Consider the following 21,126-nt stretch of genomic DNA (forward strand, 5'->3'; position numbering starts at 1 on the left):
AGTATAGCAGAGAGTGATGCATTGAACAATCCATCTAGAAATAGTGGACTTTGAAACTGCATCCCCTTCTCTTCCTGCTGCCACCGAGACGAAGAACTGATTAGTCTTCCTCAGTGGTCTGGTTCTTTCCATGTAGAACATGACCGCTCTGCGCACATCTAGTGTATGCAGAGTTTTTTCTCCCAAGTTGGAAGGATTTTGAAAGAACGTTGGCAGTTCTATAGACTGGTTTACATGGAATTTCGATATGAACTTCGGAGCAAACCTTGGGTGCGTGCTTAGAACCACCTTATCTCTGTGAACTGTAACGAAGGGGTCTAGAACAGAAAGAGCCTGTAGTTCACTTACCCTCCTGATGTAGGTGATAGCTTTTAAAAAAGCAGTCTTAAGAGTGAGGTGTTTAAGAGATGCTCTGTGCATGGGTTCAAAAGGTGAGCCCATGAGTCTGGTAAGTACCACGTTAAGGTCCCATCCGGGAGCTGGGTCAGCTATCGGGGGGTGTATTCTCTCTATTCCCTCCATGAAGGCCTTTATAACAGGGATCTTCCACCACGACACCTTGAGTTGGGAAGTGGTGTATGCAGAAAGTGCCGCTAGGTGGATTTTAATGGAATTGAACACTAGACCTGAATCCAACAAGTGGGTCAGGTATAGAACAATATGTGTGGGAGAGCAGTCAATTGGGTTGATGCCTTCCCCTCTGCACCAGATGACAAATCTCCTCCACTTGCTAGAGTAGCAGTGGCGAGTGTTAGGTTTTCTGGCTTCCCTGAGAATGTTCATACATCTCTGCGGGAGCAGGAGATGTCCGAATTCTATGATCTCAGGAGCCAAGCTGCTAAGTTCATGTTCTGGGGGCATGGATGCAGAGTCCTGCCCTTGTCTTGTGACAGCATGTTGTACGGGCAGGGGAGTTTCACTGGGGGAGATAGAGACATCGCCATCAAGTGAGCGAACCATGGCTGTCGGGCCCACATTGGGGCCACCAGTATCATGGTTACTTGTTCCTGGTGCATCTTGTGCACCACCTTGTTGAGAAGGGGAGTCGGGGGAAAAGCGTAAACAAATTTCCCTGACCATTGCATCGACAGACCGTTCCCCTTGGATTGGTTCTGGGGGTACCTGGAGGCGTAACTTAGGCATTGTGAGTTCTCCAGGGTTGCGAATAGGTCTATTTCTGGGAATCCCCATTGTGTGAAGACGTCGAAGACGATGTCTTCGTGTAGCCGCCATTCATACTCTTCGGGCAGGGGGAAATCTCTGCTGAGTTTGTCTGCCAGCAGATTGAGTTCCCCTGGTACATGTTCTGACAGTAGGAACATGTTTTTTTTGAGAGCCCACTTCCATATATTTTGGGCCAGTTTGGACAGTCCTGGAGAGTGGGTGCCCCCATGCTTTTTGGTGTAGTACATGGCTGTGGTGCTGTCTGTAAGGACCAACACCGTTTTGCCCTGTAGGTGTTCCTGGAAGGCTTTTAGCGCCTTTAACACAGCTAGTAGCTCCAGTAGATTTATATGTTTGGATGCTACGTTCGGAGTCCACACTCCGTGAGCAGTCTGATGGGATAGGTGAGCCCCCCATCCTGTTAGGGATGCGTCTGTGGTTAGAGTGGCTTCCGCCGCGGGTGTGGCAAAAGATTTCCCTTTTTCCAGGTTTTCCTTTGTCCACCATCGTAGCGAGAGAACTAAGGCCTGCGAGACCACCACTGGATCGTCCCATAATCCGCTGGCCTGACACCACTGGCTGTTGAGCCACTTTTGCATAGGGCGCATGCGCAGGCGCGCGTGAGGTACCAAATAAATACACGACGCCATCATGCCTAGCAAGCGCATTGCTTTGCGTACCATCACCTCTCGACCGGTCACATATTGAGGGATCTGAAACAGCATGTTTTGGACCCTCTCGTTGGAGGGGAAGACAAGGCCGTCCTTTGTTTGAATTAGAGCCCCTAGGAATTGTTTGATTTGGCTGGGGTCTAGGCTGGACTTCTTTTCGTTGATGGAGAAGCCCAACTGGAACAAAAGGTCTACAGTCTTTTGGGTATTGGAGAAGCATGTTTCGTAAGAATCCCCTGTTATGAGCCAGTCGTCGAGGTAAGGGTAAACTGGGATGGACAACCTGCGCAGGTGGGCCGCTGCCACTGCCAGTACCTTCGTGAATACCCTTGGTGCTGATGCTGTGCCGAAGGGTAGCACTCTGAACTGGTAGTGTTTGCCCTCTATCATAAACCTGAGGTATCTTCTGTGCGCTGGCAACATTAAAATATGAAAGTATGCATCTTTCATGTCCAATGTTGTCATGTAATCTCCCTGTGATAGCAGTGGGATCACTTCCTGTAAGGTTACCATACGAAACTTCTGGGGTTTGATAAACTTGTTCGCTGGGCGCAGATCTAATACAGGGCGCATGGTTAGATCCTTTTTGGGTACAAGGAAGTACACTGAATAAATACCTTCCGTTACCTGAGATAGAGGCACGACCTCTATGGCTCCTTTTTCCAGCAGTTGTTGTACTTCTTGGAGAAGGATGGCAAGGTGTTCCGGTGCCATGCGTCGTCCCCTCGGGGGCCTGTATGTTGGGGAACTGTTAAATTCGATGCAGTATCTGTGGGTTACGGTGGAAAGTACCCAGCGGTCTGACGTTATTCCCTCCCATGCTGGAAGAAAGGATGTTATCCGGCCCCCGACCGGTGTTGCATGGGAGGGGACGCGAATCTTCACGTCACTTGGTGTTGTTGGGGGCTTGGGAGCCTCTGGGGGTGGACCCCCGCCCTCTCCCCTTGCCCCTGCGCTGTCCTCTTTGGCTGTACTGCCCACTATTGGTCTGGTAACTGGTGGCAGGGTACTGTTGCTGCTGATTCTGCTTTTGGCGCTGGCCACGAAAAAAGCGTGTGTTGCCATAGCCGCGTCTGGTAGTGGGCTTAGAGATCTGGTCAAGAGTTTTGATAGTATCGAACTCTTTTTTAGCCATTTCCAGAGCCTCATCCACCGCCTTCCCGAAGAGGTTTGCGTCTTCAACCGGTTTATTTATTAAAGACGCCTGTGTCTCCGGTTTGAACCCTGAGTTGCGCAGCCATACATGGCGTTTTAGGAGTATTCCCTGAACCAGGGAACGTCCCGCTGTCTCAGCAGCATCCAGAGAGTTCTTTACAATACTCTGGTTGACCTGGGTTCCTTCGCCAATAGTTGAAAGCAGGCGTGTACGTAATGGTTCCGGCGCTTCTTCGGCGTCCTTGCGCAGTTTGGCCCACTGCGCGTCCGCGTAGCTAGCTAGCAAAGAATTGTTGTTCGCAATTCTTGCCGAAAAGGCAGCCGAGGATGTGACTCTTTTAGCAAGGGCATATAACCTCTTGCCCTCCTTGTCAGGTGGTGCCTCACTGGTGGACAGCGGCACCCCTGCCCTCTTCCTTGCATTAGTTACTACAAGGGAATCCGGAATGGAATGTCCCCTTATGTACAGCGGGTCTGAGGGTGAAGAAGTGAAAAGTTTTTCAATCCTTGGATTAACTCCTCTGATTAGTGCAGGTGTGGATAGCGAAGGGATGATTCTTCTCTTCACTGAAGCGAGGAGGGGAATGGTCTGGCTGACTGGGGGTTTCTCCTTAATTACTCTTTCCACAAAGTCTATTTCCGGAGAGATCTCCCCAGTGTCCAGTTCGAAATGTGCTGCTGCTCTGCGCAACAGGGCATTGAATGTGGGCTGATCGTCAATGGGAGACGTGTTTCTAACAGGTGAATTGTCTGGAGGATTTAGGTTCAGGACATCAGTGTCCGAATATCCTTCTTCTGGATTTTCTCCGAAGCCTTCTCCTACCATGTCTGGGCTGTCTTCCAGACCTTCCTCTTGGTTCTGTCCTTCTTCATTGTCCACAAAATCATCCTCCTCTTCTAAGTATTGTTCCTCACCAGTGAGGTCATACACATTATGGAAGTCTAAGGCTGTGTCCTGCTTCGGGCATTTGGCCCTGGGGTCCTCCTGAGGCCCTTCTCTTGTTCTCTTTGGAGTGGGAGGGTTCTGGGTGTTCATAAACCTCTCCATTCTCTCCATGAAGAGATGGAGCCTTTCCATGGTTTCATGGGGTACCCCTGAGCGGTCTAGTGGGGGAAAATTAGTGTCTTCTTGCTGAAAACGGCTCGACCTCTCCCACAACGTCGAGGAAAGTGTCCCGTCGCCCTCCGAAAAGCCTTCCGGTGTGCTGAGGGTCCCCCCGACTGAAGGGGGTAGTCCCTGTTTTTCTTCGGGCTTTTTCGGCGTGTCTTTCGACCTTTGCGTAGCGCTCGACGTGTCTTTCGGCGTACGCTTCTGGGCGTCGGCTACAACGATCCTCGCCAAGCTCTCTGTGACTCGTTTGTCAGCGGAGGGCTGTGGTTTCGACGTTACGGGTGTCGAACGTTCTACGGTGGCATGCGCTCTCTGCTGGTGCGCGCCGGCCGATGGTTTGGGGGCGGCGCTCTTATTTGCCGAAAGCCCAGTCGCTGGTCGCGGCTGCGGTTGCGAGAGGGGCTTTGAACCCGAACGGTCCGAGGAGGCCGCCGGTGTAACCTGCGTCTCCTTGGGCGCTGATGCTTTCTTCGTCTTCGACGAAGAAGAGCTATGGGTTGTGTGTTTATGTATTGTATCGTGTGCGTCAGTGTCGCCTGGGTGTTCATCCCCATAAGCAGGGCGTGAGCCGAGCCCATCGGGGCCGGGGACAGACGACGAAGAGCGCGAGCGCTCTTTAGAGGGGTGTACGACTTCCGTAGCGGAGGTCGTGTTATCACGTTCCTCGTCACTGTCGGTGGTAGCAGCGGCGGGTGAAGACCCGGCCTTCGACATAGCGTAGGCCGCCCACCTCTTGACCCTATGGTCTTTTAGAGTCTTTGGCTTTAGAAGCCGACAAGCCGAGCAACCCTTCTCTACGTGATCGAGGGGCAAGCAGCGGTTACACCGTGAATGCTTGTCCTTCCAAGTAAACTTGCCCTTACAAAGTGGGCAAAACCTAAAGGGTGTCCTCTCCATAGCCGAGGCAATAAAGCATGATAACTACCCCAAGGGAAAGGAAGGGGAAAAGGAAAGGCATTCTCAGAAAAAGAATCAGAGATGTCCCACGACCCCACTCTCCCTACTGTATTTGGCCTGCGAGGCCAGGCCACGTGTTCGGCAACGCCGACGGATCTCCTCCGCTCGTCCCCTTCGTCGAAGATCTTGCTCGGCGGAGACAGCTTCACCACTGCGTCGAGGGAGGGATCGATATATTAAATCTTTAAACAGGAAAAAACGACCAAAGGTCGAGGAGCTGGAATCTGCAATGTCTCTCGAGGAGCTCCGCGTAAAGGCGACCAGTAGCTGGGCGGAAAAAAACAATCTGAGGGACCTTGACGTGTGAGGGATTGTGGGTACAACACACGTCACTATAGGGATAGTATTTCAGACACGCCCGGTCGACGTCCCTTTTCGACTACGAAAAACAAGATGCAATACTCCGCAGTGACCACTGGATGTCGGACCTATGCACAGCATGTGAGTCTAAGCAGATTAACAAGCATCAGAAATATATATATGGGATACATTACTCATCATAAGCGGATTTCTGGTGCTTCCATCTGCTTAGATTCACATGCTATGCATAGGCCGACAGCTAGTGGTAGCCGCACAGTATTACATTATTTGTTATGCAAACTCGAAGAGGGGGGTTGACAGGGCGTGCCAGTAATACTATCCCTAGTGTGGCATCCCCTGTTCCCATGTTCCTTCACGCGTCGATGTCCCTCAGATTGTTTTGTTTCTGACATGAGGTAGCATGAAGTGTAGCATGAGTACCGATGTACTAAAGCAGATAAGAGTCGATAAAGCCAGAGAACATCTATGCACATTCTACTCCAAGGGGAGGAAGGGTGGGCGCTTGTAAATTTAAGCAGATACAAGCATCATAAATACGATTACGGTGAGTAATGTACCCCTTCTGAGGCTTGTGGAACTGCTTAGATCACATGCTATGCATAGACTAGCGAGCAGTATCAGGAGAAGAAGGTGGGTTGTGAGAGGGTACGGTGGCAAATAGATGTTTTAGCACTGCTTGTCCCACCTGTGAATCTGCTTTAGAATGTGTGTCAATGCAGTATAGCTGGGTATGTATGGAAATCCATGTAGCTGCTTTGCAAATGGCATCTAGAGGGACATTTGCAAAGCTCCTGTACCTCTGGTAGTGTGCCTCTTGGTGTGAAAGGCAGAGTTTTATTTGATAGGGAGTAGCAGATCTGTATACAGTTCACTATCCATATGAAGATGGTGTTCTTCGAAATGTGATCACCTTCCCTACCAGGTGCTATGGAGACAAACAGTTGATCTGTTTCCCTTAGCATTTCGGTTTTGCTTACATAGTATAAAACCACCCTCCTTACATCCAGTGTATGGAGGTTTTTTTCAGCTGAGTTTGAAGGATTTTGAAAGAAAGTGGGTACTTCAATGGATTGGTTAACATGGAAGTTGGATATGAATTTAGGTGAAAACCTAGGGTGTGCTCTTAGAACCAACTTGTCCTTGTGGATACCAAAGAAAGGGTTTTGCACTGATAAAGCTCGTAGCTCATTAACCCTTCTTATGGAGGTGATGCTGCTAGAAAAGCTGTCTTGTATGTCAGCTGTTTGAGGCTGGATTTGTGCATAGGCTCAAAGGGAGGACACATGAGCTTTGAGAGCACCACATTGTGATCCCAACCTGGAGGCGGGTTGGAAATGGGGGGTTAAAGCCTCTTTACTCCCTCCATGAAAGCCTTAACAACAGGGACTTTCCACCAAGACGCCTTGTTTTGTGAAGTGATATACGCAGACAGAGCCACTAGGTGAACCTTGATGGAGTTAAATACTAGGCCAGAGTCTAGTAAGTGGAGCATGTAGTGAAGGATGTGTAAAGGAGTACATTCAATAGGGTTTGTATCCTTTGATCGCCACCATATTGCAAATCTTTTCCATTTGTTGAAGTAGCCATGCCTGGTGTTAGGTGTGCGTGCCTCCTTGAGGATTTCCAAACACCTTTGAGATCGTTTTAAATGTCCAAACTTTATGACTTTAGGTGCCAAGCTGCCAAGTTCATAGACTGAGGATGTGGGTGGAATGTTCTCCCCCCGTGCTGGGATAGCATGTTGGAGTGGAACCGGAGCTTAACTGGTTTGTACATCACCAGTTTGAGCAGATGTGGAAACCAAGGGTGACTCACCCACATAGGAGCAACCAGGATTAGAGATGCTTGTTCCTGGTGCATCTTGTGCACTATCCTGCTGAGGAGCGGTGTTGGTGGAAAAGCGTAACCCAATTTCCCTGACCAGCTCAGCCACTTGGCGTTCCCCTTGGATTTGGGTTGGGGAAACCCAGATGCGAAGTCTGGACATTGTGCGTTTAGACTTGTGGTGAACAAGTCTAAAGGAGGATAACTCCAGAGGGAGAAGACAGCATCTAGAATTCCTCTGTTTAGTTGTGTGAGAAACCAGAAGGTGTCTCAACCACTAGTCCCCGGGGATCTGTCACCCAGGTGGCCAGGACACGGCCATTGCTTTTGGATCCAAATCCTGGGGGTAGACCAGTGCGGGAGGATCATCGGGGGGAGGAGTCTTCGGGGAGTGGGATGCTGGTTGGTGAGATGTGGTATTCCCTTCCCTGTAACACCTTCAGGTAGGATACTTAGGAACTCTACATCCCCCGCTTTTACAACACGAACACTTTCACACGGACAGCTCGCTATGAGAGAAACCGGACTAACACCCGAGCAGTATACCTGACGTGTTCCAATACAATGGTCAGGGGAGATCAGGCAATTACTGACACTTTTCTTTTGCATAACATTGTTTTCCACACTAGTTGTATTTAGAAGTAATGAGTGGCATTAGGTGTATTAGCATAGGGCATTTAATTTTGAAACACTTTACTAGGACTGTGTTATTATTATTTGATGCTCGTAGCTTGTTCCCTTCTTAAGATTTAGGATTAGATAGGCATTTTTCAAACCCAATTGAAGTTCAATAAACACCCTTGAACTGTGATCACTTGTGTCTGTCTTACTGTTTGATACCATGCCTTCCTTACAGTTGCCACTTGTGTTCTTTGGGTAGAGGATCTCTGCCTAGAGAGTCTGCTAGAGAATTGAGTTCCCCTGGAACATGTTGAGACATTAGGAACATGTTCTGCTTGAGTGCTCACTTCCACATTTTCTGGAATAGTCTGGACAGACTTGGAGAATGTGTGCCTCCCTACTTGTTTATGTAGAACATGGCAGTTTTGCTGTCTGTGAGGACTTGCCCTGTTTGGCCTGTCAGATGGATTGTTATAGCGAGATATGGCCTGTTGCATGCACTGGGCAGTGCACACATTGTTATTTTTTGTATCCATCCACAGCATCTCACATCCATGTCTCTCGGCAGTGCAAATCCGAAGGCTATTCAGTGTTGTTGCAATACAATGACAGACGTTTGGAGTACATCTTAGATATCTTTATTTATTTATTTATTTGCATTTGCATTTGTATCGCGCAACTTGCAGCCCAGGGGCATCGAGGCGCTGTTACAAGAAAATGTATGAGGTTTGACATACAGGTTAAAGCGCCTTTAGGCTTCTTAGTTAGTTACAAATTACATGACATACAGAATGAAAAACGTGACGGGCAAAGAGTAACAGTATGGTAGTACTACCTTAGAAGTTGGTACTAGGTTTACAGCTTTCAGTTAAAGAGCTTAGTTTTGATGGCTTTGCGGAAGCTTGGTGGGATTCGATGTGTTTTAGGTGAGAAGGGAGTGGGTCCCAATGAGTGGCAGCCAATGTAGGAAAGCTGGAGCCGCCTGCATGAGCTTTACAGATTTTTGGCGTGAGAATCGTATTGGAATAGCCTTTTCTGAGAGGCCTCGAGGCAGTATGCCTTGTGATTCGTTGGGATAGGTTTGGGGGTGCAAGCTCATGGAGGCATTTGTGGATGATGGCAAGGGTTTTAAAGACAATTCTTTCTTTGACTGGGAGCCAGTGAACCTGTCTTCTCACTTCAGAGATGTAGTCTCTTCTAGAAGCTCCTGTGGCTGCCCTGAGTGCGTTATTTTGCACCAGCTGGAGTTTGTTGAGTTTTTTCTGGGACGTTCCTATGAGGAGAGCATTGCAGTAATCAAGCCTTGAGCCAATTATAGCCCTAGCAATGGTAAGGCTGTTCTGACGAGATAAGAAAGGTCTGGCTGCGTTGAGCACTTTGGTGTAGTACGCAGAAGATGAGGCAATGGCATTGACCTGTCTGTCCATGGTCAAGTCGGCGTCCAGGTAGACTCCTAGGGTCTTGACATTGTTGGAGACTTTGATAGGAATGTTATCAATGGAGAAGGATGAGTACTGCTTATCGAGGGTGCCCAGAGTGGTGGGTGACCCTATGAGCAGGAGCTCCGTTTTTTCGCTATTGAGGCATAGCCAGTTGTCTGCCATCCAGGATTGGATGGTGGAGTAGATGGAGGTGAGTGTGTTCAGATCTGCATCATAGTCCCCCGTGAGTGGGATAAGCACCTGCGTGTCATCAGCATAGTTTGTATATGAGATGTGCATGGCGTCAGGGATGCTGAACAAGGGTCTTGCAAAAAGGTTGTAGAGGGTAGGTACAATGCACGATCCCTGTGGGACGCCACATTTGATGTGGCTAGGGGTGGCACAGGCAGAGTCAGAGAATACTTTCATAACGCCCTGCTGGAGAAAGGAGGTGATCCAATCACATGCCTTTGGGGAAAGGTTGGCCTCAGTAGCTAAATGGCGACACAGAGTGTTGTGATCGACCAAATTAAAGGCTGCTGACAGGTCTAGGAGCAGAAGGAGTGCAGGTTTGCCCGTGTCTCTGATATCATCCATTTGGTTCTTTAGGTCTAGGAGGGACGTCTCAGTGCCATGACGTGGGCAGAAGCCAGATTGCCGCAGGCCAAGAAGACGATTCTCTTCCAAAAAATCTTGGACTTGCAGGTAGGCTGCTTTGTCGAGAGTTTTTTGTAAAAATGGGACGGTGGTGATGGGCCTATAGTTCCCTGGAACCGTTGGGTCAAGGGAAGGTTTCTTGAGGAGTGGGCAAACCCATACTTACTTGAGACCAGATGGAACGTGTCCAGACTGGAAGGATGAATTAACGAATGAAGTAAGGAAAGGCGCTAGGATTTGTGCCGAGACTTTGACGAGTTGGGCAGGACAGGCGTCTCCTTTGCAGTTTGGTAGATTTGTGCAGGGTGACTACTTCCAACTCGATCATATCTCTTAAATGGAAGGGTGGGGAGGATTTAGTCATGGGAGATTTTGGCATAACCTTATGTAGGTTAGCTATGAGGTTATTCAGAGCTTTTTGGTGGCCGCGGATTTTGGTTTGGAGTGAGTTAAGTTTGTCTAGCATGGCTGACTGAATGCTGTTGCACCAATTCCTATCTTTAAGGAGAGAGGGAGGTGGCGCGGAGGGTTTTTCTAGTTCCCTGAAGATAGTGAATGATGTCTTGGAAAAGGTATTGTTTTGTTCCACATCCCCACAGGACCTGTGCAGCAAGATTTGGGGCCTGGACATTTGGAGAAGGACAAGCTTTTCCTGCCTTCCTGTCCCCCGCTTTTAATGGTAGCTTGGAAAAGGTGAAACAAAGCAAGCACCAATAATCCAGACTCCCTCAGCCCTGCTACCTCATCAACGTGCAGGGTAGAGCAAGATAAGGACAAAAAAGCAGAGCTTATGTGCGCTCCACATCACAATCCACCCAAGTCATGGCCACCTCTCCCACCTCTACGCTTGTGCTGTCAATAGCAGCGAGAACCACAAAGTGCTGCACTCTTCTCCCACGCACCACTATGGACTAGGAGCTAACCTCGTGCAGAGTTGCTGAGCTTATTTCCAGCACACTGCAATGAGGGTGAGCTAGATGTGCCTAAAGAGGCTGAAGTGGGGAGGAGAGCGGACCATGAGACAAGAAAAGTACTCGGGTAATTGGACCAAACTGTTCGCTTTATCAATGCTTGTTTATATAGCTCAGAAGGTAGTGGAGACAGAGAACCTCTTATTTCAGAGGTCTGTGTGCAACTTGCAGTCACAGGTTTGAATTCCAGCATTGTTGACTTAGCCTTTCACCTCCTTTGGATCTTGATAAATCGAATGCCATACAATTGGTACTACCATTACCTATTAAATATGGTGCTTTGTAGTGGGAAGGATTTGACATGACACACTGCATAATAGTATATTATTATACAACCTGGATGTTAACACGCTACCTGAACCTAATTTTGATGACATTTTGAGGCCTTGAGGGAGTAGGTATATACAAAACAAGTGGCTGGTGAGCATGTGACAGCCCCCAGCTGCAGGTCGCCATTGTTGCTGCTCCAACCCCCCAGCCTATCGCATTACAAAGCACGCAGGGAAAGTACAACAGCAGCCCATTCAGAGTTTACCGGTCTGCAGTAGTTTGGGGAATATCAATCCGATTGGAAGATATTTCCTCCACGTTTCCTTTACATCACATCATATTCAGAGAACCTTCCCTAACCGCAAAACTACAACCCCTTAAAGGCCAGGGTGCTGGCACATCCATATGGATTTTTTCCCCCTCACATTTTCTCTGTTATATCGTTCAAACAAAAACATCTCTTTGGTCTAGTAACAATATTTCTCCTTTTTTCGCAAGGTGTTTACTGGTGCTGCTCCCTCTGTGTACATATCTTGACTACATGAGAGGTTTTTGACTTTATTATGACCACAATTTATTTAATATTGTGTTGTTTATTTAACGTTGTGTTGTGTTCCTGATACTGAAAATAAATAATCCTGGACAGTTAACAGTGCCCAGGATCTCCAGACTAACGCCACTCACTGTTCTTCCAGCAGACTAAGGTCTGGATTTCATAGGTGGGGCAGAGTATGCCGGTCTACCCAGGCACGAGTCGAGGGCACATGTGAGTGGACGGCATCCACCCACTTTTTTTCAGAAATCCGACTGTGTCCCCTTGGGATGTTTTTGAGGCTATGAATAAAAACATGTATTTGTCCATTTAGTTGCATTTGTGCATGTTTGGCCTGACTCTGCAACTAGTGCTGAAGCTGGGACTTGAACCCAAGTTGGTAGGTTACCAAGACTGAAACTTAGGCACTAGACCACTTGAAACCGGAGACAAAATGGCAGTGAAATATCTCATATTGAGAGTATGGTGTAAAATCTATACAACTTTCATACTTTGTCAGACACATTATAGGCACATTCCTTTTCTCCATTTAATTTTCAGATCTTTCATTTTGTATCTGAAAAGGAGGTCGTTATTTGTCTTGTGCACTTTCTTTCATTACGAAAGTCCAATTGAATGAAATGTGCACAGACAACAATAACATATTTTAATTTCCTGTGGTGACCCTTTCGAGTATGATAATAAGGCCTCCTCAATTATGAAATTAGGGCTTGTGCTCTGGAACTACTATGGTGGTGATTTGGCACAGTATAAAAGCATATTACATATAACATGCATAACATACAATGGGTATCTTTTTACAAGGGGTGTGGGCGGCACGGATGCCAATGGGACATCTACGCATGGCAGAAACATTGAGGCAGAATATTCAATTTAGAAGAACAAAAATACTTACATGAGGGAGACTGTGAAATGAAACCGCTGCCGTAACCCTTTGAACGTGACAAAGGATTGTGGGGGGAAACTTCTAGTCGTCATCTCGCAGTAGGGTCTCTCAAACTCTCCAGGCGGACATTCACACTTGAACCCGCCAATGAGCAGGTTAACACAGGTTCCTCCATTCTTGCAAACTCCGGGAGCACAGCGGCCAGAGCGGGAGCTGACTTCACAGTGCTCTCCTGGGAAGGAAAGGAGAAATACGAAGATCACTGCGCGGCACAGCATGTTATACCACAATGGTACAATGTGGAAAAGCGAGGCTTCAAATGGTTGTTTCCACACACACTACGTCAACCTCGTTAAATAGTGAATTATTTTCAGTACCACACCTTCCTTATTGTAGGACACTTCAATCGGGGTGGACTGGGATCCAAAAGAGGCCCTAGAAATAGTTTTCGAAGTGGCCCCATATTACACATTTTCAGCAAGCCCAACCCTTTCCCTATGAGAAAATTTGGAAATGAAATAGATTACCACACAAAAGAGGCCCAGGATGCAGAGGCCTACTGGGAAATCTCCAGAGTTCCCTATTGACCAGTCCAATGCTGCCTTCAATATGTAAAAAAGACAGTCTTAGGGGTCGCAAAAAGTACCCATGGAGACCACCTGAACATTGTGTGAATTGTGGGAAACGTAAGCGCAGGAACTCGCCATAAAGTTTGTTGAGAGGAGAAACAGTGCAGTGAAGCAGGCATGGAATTTCTTGAGAATTGTCTGAGCGCTTGCATTCCTCCTCGGGTCTTTTGTTTAAATGAGCCTTCACTATATGGCAGCAGTGCTGTTATGTTAGCAGTGAGGCATAGTCACCCAGTCAGATATAATAATATATATTCAGCCCATCAGGCAGCATCACCCCATCGTGGAGCAGCAGGGAATTACCATTGATCTCAGATCCTTCTCCCTTTGAGCGCAAGCATCGTGTTAGGTACCATCTCCCATCCGACACACAACCGATAAGGTACAGACACACCATCTTAAACAGTCAGCCCTATCAGGAACAGTCATCCTATCAGGAGCATTGCCGCACACGAGAAGGAGGGGCAGAGGCAAAACCCCAGAGGGAGAAATAATGAGAGAAGGAACGTGAGGAAAAGGGGATAAAGAATAGATGTCAATGGTAGACGCGGAAAGCAGAGAGAAAGAAGGGATTCCTCTCACGCTTTCTCTCATGCTTTCCCTTCATCTCTCCTTTCCTTCAACTTGCTCCCTTATCCGTTTTCCCTCTTGCATTTTGCTGCAAGTGTATGAGAAAGAAAGCAAGGGAGGTAGAGAGTGAAAGGGTATTCAGCATGGGGAATAATGACCTAACTGGGTACCCAGCAGCACCACCATGCTTTCAGGAGCAATTTGTGTGTGGCAGAGGTGAGCCTCACTTGAGGCTTGGCGGCTCTGATCTACTCATACTTGTCCACATTCCTGACCACCAGGTTTCTGCCATTGAAAACCAATCCGGGAAGAGCCAGCACTAGGCGCTGGAAAATGCTGGACATTCCACAGCAATGGTGACACAGTGGGCCTGCTGCCTGGCCAGTATGAGTGGAGCAGGGGATCAATCATCAAGCGTGGCTGGGAGGACATATTCCAAGGCTTAAACTTTGCTCCATTGGCCTTCCCTTTGAGACTGAATGTAAGCAAATGCGATGGATGACCTGAAACCTCCAACTGTGCTCCATGGCGCAAATGACTACAAGGAGGTCACGCATGTTGCACATACTCGCCCAACCAGCCTGAGCAAGCTCGGCTGCTGCAGTAGGAAGTGTGGGGCCAGTCACTGATCACCCTCCTAGGTTTCGCCAAGGGCTACACAAAGTTGACTCTCCTGATCAGATGCAAGGAGAAAATATCTTAATCCAAGAAAAAAGGGGGTCACGGGGCATTCAAAGATTCATTGCAAATGACCGTTCATGGATTTGGATCTATCTTTTATATATATTTTCAATGTAAGTTTTATTTTAAGGTATTTAGAGAGTGGGGAACAACGGTGCACTGTCTCATAGTTCACAAAGAGCAATTCACACTTTTAGAAATACACAGAATGATGGTGGGTGGGGTCTTGTAGATTTCACAACATAGTGCGGGTGGCACTAGATAGCTATATAGTACAAGGGCGGTGCAGGGTGTGTATGGTATGCATGAGGTCTGTGCAAACTAGTTTAGTAAATGTGGTTGCATGAAGGTACAATTTCTGAATTGTTGAAGAGAGGGGTCTTGGTGCTAGGAAAGGGAGAGAACCTCCATATACATGTTGCTTTATCTGAGAGGGGATTCCTGCACGTTTCTTTCTTTTGAGTATTTAAGGAGTCCCACTAGGGCCAGGTCTTCGATGCCAGTATTCCATTCCCCATCTTTGATTGAGTTTGTCAGAGTGATAAGACTGTTTTTCGAAAAGGCGTACCTTGCAGATGCAGCACTCAAACTTTGTAGAGGCAAGTTTACGTCAAGGCTCAGTCAGGACTGATTATGATGAGTGTGATGTGGTCACACACATGCTTCTGCCTTGCAGCATGCAATGCGGGTGGTAGCACAGCTTTTAGTGGGATCAGGATGGGCTGCACTGCCTCCTTTTAGGTATGACAGTGCCACAGCCTGTGCTGCGGTGTGTAATTTAATTTCTGATATGTCTGGCTCTATGTTTCATACCATGCTATATTACTACCCTCCTATTTTAGCTCTATTGCAGGTGCGATCTTTGAAGGTGAGCCAATGAGGAAGCCCAGACCTTTGGCACTTGGTATGATAGAGGGAGCAAAGCCCTGTTAGGCTAGGTTTGTATGGCTGTGTCTGCCATATGAGCCAACTCGTTTCCATGTCTACCAAAGGAGGGTAGGTTGTGATGAAGGATCAACGGAGCACATGAGACAGAAATCAACATTATCACCTTGATTTATAAACACCAGGCTGGGTGGGACAACATCCAACAGGGCCTAGGAATTGTAACTAAAACTCAAGTGGGGCAATTGTACCCACTGTGTCAGGGTGGCTTCTACCCAAGTAGTGCAAGCGCCTACTTATGGGACCACCCGTCCTTTCAGGATTTCCCTACTCTAATGCACAGTCGCAAGGTAAGGATACGGCACAGGTCTCTCTTATTGGCTCAGAACTCACTGTGTCAAGGATTTATATCAGAGCTGGCTTCTTAGTGCCGAGGCTGTAGTACCCAGGGCACTTCTTTACCAGCTCCAACAAGTCAATATTTTATTCTCCCTTGCTTAGATTGTAACCTTGAAAAAAACAATATAACGAACCTTATATATTTTTTAACAAATAAACACGTTTTGAGGAATGAGTAGATTTCTTATTTGAGGCTAACTCAAGATGATGTATGTTATCCTGGGTGAACGCCTTGTATTTTAATTGCAAAGACAACTGCTCATAAGGTGCAGACCACTCAATAGGCCAGTCGACCGTGTTCAGAGTTCTAGCACCCGCTTACAAACAGTGTTTAGCCACACGTCATTGTCTACTTCCTTGGCTGCGAGCATCAATGCTCAGATACAATGGCCAGGACACTTATGTATTTTTATGTAAAGGGTGATCTCTCTTATCATAGCCAAGACGTACGCAGATGGGATAACCAGTTCCAATCTAATGACTTGAATGGGCACAAAAGAATAGACACCTCATGCACACACAATGCGTGTCAAAGAAGATTAAGATTAGAATATAAATATCCGACATTTTAATATCTATCAACAATGTAAAGAAATTAATATACCGGTGTATACAATGAAACCATGATTGGGTAACCAAACACAAGAAAGAAACCCACAATATGTTCGACTCATTCATATCAGAGATATACATACGTATCACATTCACACAAAAGAGAAGGCTTTCAATCAAAGAAATACAGAAGAATATTAGCCACAAGTACAAATCAATTATGTATAGGAAGAGTAAACAAAACTCCACCTTCTAACTTGCCAACATACTCATAATGCAAACACATAATAGACAGACCAGTTTCGATAAAAAGTCCACAACATTTATATTCAGGATGTTCTTCCTCCGGGTCCAAAATGCATTTACTCATGGGGTAATCTACAATGATACAAGGAATACTAGTTGCCTAAATCTAAAGTTCCAGATAAGAAGAAAATGATGCAGGTAAATAGTGAGGCAGAGAGCCCAAGGGCTTCATATGTGTATTATTGCCCGTGGAAAGACGGTCTATAATGTTTTACTCGAGGATTAATGTTTATTAAGCTACACAGTGAACGGAATTGCAGTTAACAATGGGTTCACAAAGGGGAAACAGTTATACCGGATATCATTTTCACATAGAAGTAGAGGTCACTGTTTCTGAGATTGTGCAAGTATAAACAGGGTTCTTCTTCAGGCTCATTGCTTGATAATCTGATAAGAGGAACACTTTGTGAGGTTCCAAATCTACAACTGTTAAATCGAAAATAAAATTAGAATATTAACAGGGATGAAAAATAATATTTACCTAGGTCACAAACACCATTTTGCTTCTCAAATGCTTTGTGAGGATATTACACTTGGAAGAAGACCTTCTTAATATTCTAATTTTATTTTGATAAAAAATTGTAATTTTGGCCTGTTTACAGATTATTGTTCATGCAATAAAAGGATGCGTGTGTTGCTTGGGGCAAGGGATTCTATAGGGTAGACAGATGCACCCCAAAGGGTTACTTTTCAGCCCCAACAGGAACCTCCACAGGGAACTCACCCCTCCCCCGGTCAATCACAGAGGAAAAGGGAACATCAGCTACAGACACAGAGTGGAAGTAATAAGAGAAACCGCTCCGACACAAGCAAGAGAAGTGTTTTTTCAGCTTCCCACCCATCAAGGCGAATGCTCAGCCCACCCAGGCACCCACAGTGTGCTGAAATCAGTTCAAACAAATTCCAGAGGGTGGGTGGAGCCAGATCTGGATACAGAGCAACAACTGTCACCCATCCAGTAAGGGGAACATTGTAGACTGAGTCTGTGATTCAATTTGGCAGCTGTCCTTTACTACAGAGGACGGAACTACCAATGATCCCTGCCACTGAGCATGCTTAGATCCATCACGTGACTGCCCCTGCCAATCAGGGTGAAACTGTTCAAGCCAAGTCCTAAAAAAGAGCCAGTACCAAGTACAGCACTAAAAGGGGGTTTAGGAGCTGCAGAGAGACCGCTTGGGACCACAGATGGAGTGTTGGAGGCGTGAGGTGAGAACAGAAGGAGTGGGAACAGGAGACTGGAGGGGAGCTTCCAGAGAACAGGAAAGGGGGGATTGGAGGTTATAGAGCATATGGAGGTGATGGAGGGTAATGTGGGTGTGTGGAGAAACACCTGAAGGAATGTGGCTGTTGGAAGGGGTGCTAGAGAGAGGAGGGGGGAAGTAAACAGGGGAGATTGACAGTTGTAGAGAGGAGGATGAAATATATTTTGAAGAGAGTTGTAGGTGACATCCAGGGGAAGGAGGAGTGTAATAAAAAGGAGGTGGCATTAAGAAGAAGGATGAGGAGTATGTTAAGAAGGAGGTTGGAAGGGGGGGGCGCTGTTGCGCGCATCGAATATGGCTGCCTGAAAGGCGAGCTCCGGCTCAAACGAAAGTCCTGCTCTAAATAAATCCTTCTAGCGCCATTCTAGACGCTAAAAGAAGGAAGATTCCTGTGGCGGAAGGTCTCCTGGACAAACCCTGAAAAAACCAAGCACATACGTGTCGAGATCGCTGTACTGTCCTGCCTGAAGCGCTTTGGAGGCCGAGAGAGGTTGGCGTAGCCACCCAGCAGCTCTGCAGGACATTCACTGTGTGCCGGAGGTGCGGTGGGAAAGAACAGGCTGCAGTGGGGGAGGGGCGTAGCAGTGACTGCCATACCGCAGAGCCCGGGAAGGAAAACGTAGTGCGGCCGCCCCCAGCCTGGTGCGTTGTGCTGCCACTGGAGGACAGCGCGGACGACCGAAGCTGAGTGGGCAGAGAAGGAGAGAAGCAGAAAGCCGACAGAGCTGCCGGAGGAGCCGTACACTGCTCTTGCTGGCGTGTTACACGTGATGCCGCTGCTGCCGTCGGGGGACTGGCCCCTCCTTCCCCACGAAGGCACACTGAAGAAGGCTTAGGGGAGCGGAGTGGAGACACGCGAGGGGGGCGATCTCCCGTCCCTCACACCAAGTAAGTGGTGCGCGGTGGGGAAGACCCCCCCCTACAACAATAAACACCAGGGCGGAAACTAAACCCAACGTGGTGGGGACCACGGGGAAGGCTCCTTAATATACGCCATAAACCGGTACTGAAACAATGACTGAATGATCACAAGGCCCTGGGTATATAACACACGGAACGTGGTGGGGATCACTGGGAGTGCCCCTGAGTGGTCGCTGTGGACCAGTGTTGTCACTGCTGAGGAGGCGCAAGGGGCTGCACCCCCCAACATATGGTGAACTCATCAATAGTATAATAATAAACCCTGGTGTGGTGCGGCTACCGGTGCCCTAAGAACATCCTGAAGTACAGGGGGCAGGTCTGGGCGGTCCCCACCGAGCTAAACCCCATTCACCCCGAAGTGGTGCAAAGGGGCACCCTGCTGAGAACCACATTAAGATAAACATTCTGATCAGACTCTCAGGGTCCACCCGGTAAATATTCCGGCTCCATAGAAGAAACAAAATAAGTGCGAAGACACCCTGTGGAGGTAGGGGGTCAAGAGGAGCAAGCACTTCCACACTTTCCGCTCTCTTTCCACTGAACAATTACATGGCCGACTTTAATACGTGGGAGAACACAGTCCACTCTCTGACCGTACACTACAACACATGGGCCGCACCGACAGGAAGGGCACAGGAGGGAAAAAGACTGGCCCAATGGACTCCTTTGCCAGTTCGCAACCGCACAGGGCAGCCGACGGGGTGCAACAGGAGCCCGACAGACAGGAAGAAGATCCCTTAGAACGCCTAGCAGCACTAGTCCAGAATGGATATATGGCGGTCAGTGTCAAACTAGATGATATAGTGGCAACGATTGGATCCCTGAAAGCTCGAGTGGAGAATGAGAGCATGCGTATCAAGGAAGCGGAGAATAGAATAAGCATGAACGAAGACACAATTTCACAACATAGCCGCGACATAGCCCAACTCCAAACAGAACTACGTAAAACCCAAAGTAAGTGCGAAGATTTAGAATTGAGATCTCAAAGGAATAACATCCAGATTGTTGGAGTCACAGAAACTTTTGGCAAGGGCGACATGGAGCGACAAGTGCAAAACCTGTTGAGAGATATCCTAGGAGCAGAATCTTTTTCGGAGCATTTCCTCGTGGAGAGGGCCCACCGCACTCTGGCACCACCGCCGAAGCCTGGGGCACCACCTTGCACCATAATAGCACGTCTACTTAACTACAGGGACAGGGTTGCTATGCTCAGACTGTGCAGAGAGAAAGGCACTTTACATTTTGAACACAACAGAATTTACATATACCCAGATTTCTCCGCTGGTATACAAGCACAGTGACAAACCTACGAACTGGTTAAAAAACAGCTGCGGATGCTCAACGTACCATATGCTCTCATCTTCCCTGCGAAGATGAGAATCCAACATGGTGGTAGAGCCCACTTTTTCGAAAACCCCACAGAAGCCATGGCATACGTGGAGGCCTCTATCCCGCTGCCTCCCAGAGACCGGGTAATTTATCAAAACGCTAGGCCACAGCCGGGAGAGGAGAGGCGAGACTCAGCAGACTGACCGGAGTAAACCATCTGATCCTCGTCACGGGAAGAAAGAAATACTTGCAGAGAACGCCCTGGACACAGGTTTATTGTAGTTTCGAGCCGTGAGCACCTGACAGGGCAGGCCAGATGGCCGCAGCAGGCTACCCTCAGGAAAGCTCCATCAGTTTTGGGGAATGCCCATGGGGAAGGTTTTGACAGTTATCGGGCAGCATCATCATGTTGGGGGAGATGATGCCGGTGGGGGGTCAAATTGCCATATGAGACTTCGATATGTTCTGCTGTATGGGATTTGGGTTGGGGGGATTTGGTTCTGGGACCCAGTTGGAGGGGTCCTACAAGTTAAAAGTTGTGGTCGCGCCGCTGTACATGACATGCTTCCAAGAAACATTGGGATATGGAAAACAGTAAAGATACACAGTCATGGCACACACTAGAGCGATGACTCAGGGTCCGAAGCTAAAACTGCTTACATGGAATGTTCGAGGATTGAAAAACCGAACTAAATCGAGCAAGGTGGGAGCATATGTCACTAGGCACCAACCTCAGGTGATCATGCTGCAAGAAACTCACGCACTCCGGAAGGTAAACACAGAACTCTTGAAGAACTGGGGGCAACATAGATATTACACTGAATACTCCACAGAGGCAAGAGGTGTTCTTACTCTAATTCACCCCTCCGTAGGCTTTCGATTTGGAAAAAGGAAAATAGACACTCAGGGCCGCTATGTCATAGTATGGGGCAGCATTGCGGGGAGGGAGATGGTGTTTGTAAATACCTATGGCCCGAAATTTAGACAACCCTGATTTTTACATGGAC

At 47.8% G+C, this 21,126-nt stretch overlaps 1 protein-coding gene across 3 annotated transcripts in view; it reads right to left on the reverse strand.

Annotated features, from left to right (window-relative positions):
* CELSR1 (cadherin EGF LAG seven-pass G-type receptor 1) overlaps positions 1 to 21,126 on the reverse strand; it is a 526,468-nt gene that overhangs the window by 296,703 nt on the left and 208,639 nt on the right. For all 3 annotated transcript variants that reach the window (XM_069629236.1, XM_069629235.1, XM_069629237.1), the window contains exon 3: positions 12,592 to 12,814. In XM_069629236.1, the coding sequence (XP_069485337.1) occupies positions 12,592 to 12,814 (223 nt within the window). The remainder of the gene's footprint in view (positions 1 to 12,591; positions 12,815 to 21,126) is intronic.

The sequence above is a fragment of the Ambystoma mexicanum genome, chromosome 12, assembly GCF_040938575.1.
Source record: "Ambystoma mexicanum isolate Mex_15411 chromosome 12, UKY_AmexF1_1, whole genome shotgun sequence".
In the NCBI taxonomy this organism is placed as follows: domain Eukaryota; kingdom Metazoa; phylum Chordata; class Amphibia; order Caudata; family Ambystomatidae; genus Ambystoma; species Ambystoma mexicanum.